We start from the raw sequence: 3,437 nt of genomic DNA, 5'->3' as shown, positions 1-3,437 counted from the left end.
CAATTTGGGGTGCCCCATAGGCCCCTGCCCTGCCCTAGCACCCTACAACCCCAAAGTGGGGTGCCCCATAGGCCCCTGCCCAGCACCCTACAACCCCAAACTGGGGCACCCCATAGCTCCTCCCCCCCCCAGCACCCTGAAATCCCAAATTGGGGTGCCCTGTAGGCCCCTGCCCTGCCCCAGCATCCTACAACCCCAAACTGGGCTGCCCCATAGCCCCCTGCCCAGCACCCCACAACCCCAAACTGGGGCATCCCCCTGTTTCCACCCAGACCCTGCAGCTCATGGGGACCCCTAGCAATATAGGGGGGGGGGAGGCACTTTTCCCTAGGGACCCTGGGCATTTTGGGGTGGGTTTTACCCCCAGACCAGCCCCCACCCTGATTTGGGGTCTCCCTCACCTCAATTCTGTGCCCCCCATCACAGCTGGACCCACTGGAGCACCGTGGGGCGCAGCCCACCCACTTCGCACCCAAGGTAACTCTCCTTGCTGGATCCCACCGGTGTTGGGGGTAGCTTTAAACCCCATAAATTAATTTATTCCTTAATTTTGGGGTGCTGACATCTGCTCTCCATCCCAGTACTCCCGTGGAGCGTTGCTCTCCGCCGTCCTTCTCACCCTCTTCATCCTCATCTTCCTCCTCTTCTTCAATCTCCGGCTGAGCTCAGCCCTCCGCAGTGATGCTGGCGGTGACGCTGCTAGCGATGCCGGATCCTGTGGTGACGCGTGCCGGTAAGATGAGCTTATGGAGGGGTGATGCTCCCCCAAGATTCTTGGCATCCTGGTGCCACAATCTCACTGGTGCTGGCGCTGCCAAATTTTCGCCATAGGATTGTCCTGGTGGAGAGCATCCCGGAAGGAATGACCTTCGGTGACGGTTCTGTGCCGAATCCATCCACCTTCTCCACGTGGATGAACCTCTTGGGGACTGTCACCCGCAGCCTGGACATTGCCTCCTTCTACTGGACCATGACCAATGAGGATACACGGACACACGAACCCTCTGCCGTCCAGGTCTGCACCGCGGGCATCCGGCACGTGCAGCACAGCTCCCATTCCAGTCCTTGAACCTGGCGCCAGCTGCCATTTTGTCGCCTTCCCATCATTTTTAATAATTTCTGCTTTTTTTTTGGCCTCAAACCATGTGCTGATTCAGGGTGAACAAATCCTGAAGGAAATCCTCCAGTTACCCCAGCGCGGCATCACCGTCCGAATTGCTGTCAGCTTCCCATCGGCAAAATCGCTGCTGAACGATCTCCAAGCACTGGAGCGGAGTGGTGAGTGATGAAAAAAAACCCAAAACTGGGTTTTTGGGGGGATTTTCAGTAAGAGACACCCAACTCGTGGTTGTGCAGGTGCCGCGGTGCGCACCGTCGATATGCGACGCCTCACTGGTGGCGTACTGCACACCAAGTTTTGGCTCGTTGATGGCACCCACCTCTACGTTGGGAGCGCCAACATGGACTGGAGGTCTTTGACCCAGGTGAGCAGCATGGCAGCACCGTCATACTACTGGATGGTGCTGAACCTGTGCCGAACGGTGCCAGGGCTACCCCAAAACCAACCCCCATTCCCCATCCCCATGAGGGAGTGCTCAGTGCCATAAGGTGGGACTTAGGGCATTGGAGAGGGATGATGGCACCATCCGGTGATGTGACAGCGCGACCGTGCTGCTGGCTGCAGGTGAAGGAGCTTGGCGCCGCTGTCTACAACTGCAGTTGCTTGGCAAAAGATTTAGGCAAAATTTTTGAGGCTTATTGGGCTCTTGGCATTCCCGGTGCTTCCATCCCGGTACCGTGGCCAGCAAATTATTCCACCACCTTCAACATGGAGACGCCGTTGGAGTTGAAGCTCAACAACACTGATGCCGCCGTCTACTTCTCGGTACGTCCCCGATGCACCGTGGTTGGTTTTCCCAGTGCCGAGGATCAGCTGTGCTGGTGGTTGATCCATCTCCAATGCTTCTGGCAGAGCTCCCCGCCAGCCCTCTGTGCTGCTGGTCGGACCCAGGATCTTGGTGCCCTCCTCAACGTCATCGATACCGCTGAGGACTTTGTGGACATTGCGGTGATGAGCTACCTCCCCACCACCGAATTCTCCCACCCGCAAAGGTTCGTATGGTCCTATGCCAACCCCAGCTTTCCAGCACCGGTGATGCCTAACCGCTCTCCCTCCCCAGATTTTGGCCGGCAATTGATAACCGACTGCGGAAAGCCGTCTTTGAACGCCAAGTCAAGGTTCGGTTGTTGGTGGGTTGTTGGCGGCACAGCCAAGTGACCATGTTCCCCTTCCTCAAATCCCTTGCTGCTGTCGCTGATAATCAGACCCACTACAGCGTGGAGGTGGTAGGTATCGCAGCGCAACCGTGGTGTGCCGGCGGGCAGTCTTTCAGTGGGTGACGGTCTTCTCGCTCCCTGCAGCGGCTTTTCATGGTGCCGGCGAGTGCGGCGCAAGCCCAGATCCCCTATGCCCGGGTGAACCACAACAAGTACATGGTGACAGAGAAGGTGGCATATATCGGTGAGTGCGGTGTGAGTGGTGGTGCCACTGTGTGAGTCGCCACCGGCTGCTGGTGGCGGTGGCTTGGGGGTGGTTTTTGGGGTCCTCCCATCCAAATCTCCCTGCAGGGACATCCAACTGGTCCGGTGACTACTTTGTGCGGACGGCGGGATCAGCGCTGGTGGTGAACCAGACGGTGAGCCAAACTGGTGCCGGTGTTGCTGCCAGCACTGCTGCTGGCACCAGCACCATCCGGGAGCAGCTGCAGGCCGTTTTTGAGCGGGATTGGAGCTCCCAGTACAGCGCCGATATCGCTGATGCTGAGCGGTGGCAGAGCCTCTGTGGCTCCCGTTAGGCGCTGGGTAACGGACCCGCGGTGAGCCGTGGGTTTTGGTTGTGCTGAATCCAGCTACCCCACCGCAATTGGGGGAAAAAAACAGAGAAAACAGAGTTTTTCTGGACTTTGCTTTGCTGTTATTGAGGTGGGGGGGTCCCCTGTGCCACGGGCCTTTGCTGAATGCCATGCCAGCACCGTGAGGGAAGCCGGGATGCCCCTCGAGTGTCGGCAGTGCCAAACCCATCCCAGCAAAGAGTCAGATGAAATGCTTGGCCGTCGGCAAACCGTTTGTTGGGCGATCATTGTAAGAACCAGTGCCAGTCGCATCTGGCACAGCACATCCCGGTGCATCCCTGGCTACCTTCTCCTCTACCGGCGTGGAGCCAGGTTTTGCTGGTTGGTGTGGCCGAAGGTGAGGAAGAAGGAGGGCTTTGGTGAGCTCTCAGCTGCCAAGGTGTTTGCCAGGGTTGCCACGGCGGCTCAGTGGTGCTGTGGGTGTTGCCGGGAGTGCCAGGGATGGTGGGAGGGTCCCAGCCTGGCCCCCAGAGCCTGTCCTCGGGGACGGAGGTGGGGGCTGGGGGCTTGGGTCACACTGCGTCA

At 58.7% G+C, this 3,437-nt stretch overlaps 2 protein-coding genes across 2 annotated transcripts in view; one reads left to right on the top strand and one right to left on the bottom strand.

Moving 5' to 3' along the window:
- Positions 1 to 581: 581 nt before the first annotated feature.
- Positions 582 to 2,855, top strand: PLD3 (phospholipase D family, member 3; the record flags this gene model as incomplete). Its single annotated transcript, XM_009706687.1, has 9 exons — positions 582 to 733; positions 832 to 1,015; positions 1,158 to 1,278; positions 1,357 to 1,484; positions 1,685 to 1,885; positions 1,973 to 2,112; positions 2,181 to 2,346; positions 2,422 to 2,521; positions 2,629 to 2,855. Coding segments are annotated over 9 exons (1,419 nt in total), but the record flags the coding sequence as incomplete, so codon positions are not given.
- A 424-nt stretch (positions 2,856 to 3,279) lies between these two features.
- The window catches only part of HIPK4 (homeodomain interacting protein kinase 4), a 1,857-nt gene continuing 1,699 nt past the window's right edge, over positions 3,280 to 3,437 (bottom strand). The window contains exon 2 of the mRNA XM_009706686.1: positions 3,280 to 3,429. Within this exon, the coding sequence (XP_009704988.1) occupies positions 3,280 to 3,429 (150 nt within the window). The remainder of the gene's footprint in view (positions 3,430 to 3,437) is intronic.

Source organism: Cariama cristata, unplaced genomic scaffold (genome assembly GCF_000690535.1).
Source record: "Cariama cristata isolate BGI_N322 unplaced genomic scaffold, ASM69053v1 scaffold23288, whole genome shotgun sequence".
In the NCBI taxonomy this organism is placed as follows: domain Eukaryota; kingdom Metazoa; phylum Chordata; class Aves; order Cariamiformes; family Cariamidae; genus Cariama; species Cariama cristata.
Note: the sequence above shows the minus strand (reverse complement) of the source record. Positions and strands in the feature narration are given on the sequence as shown.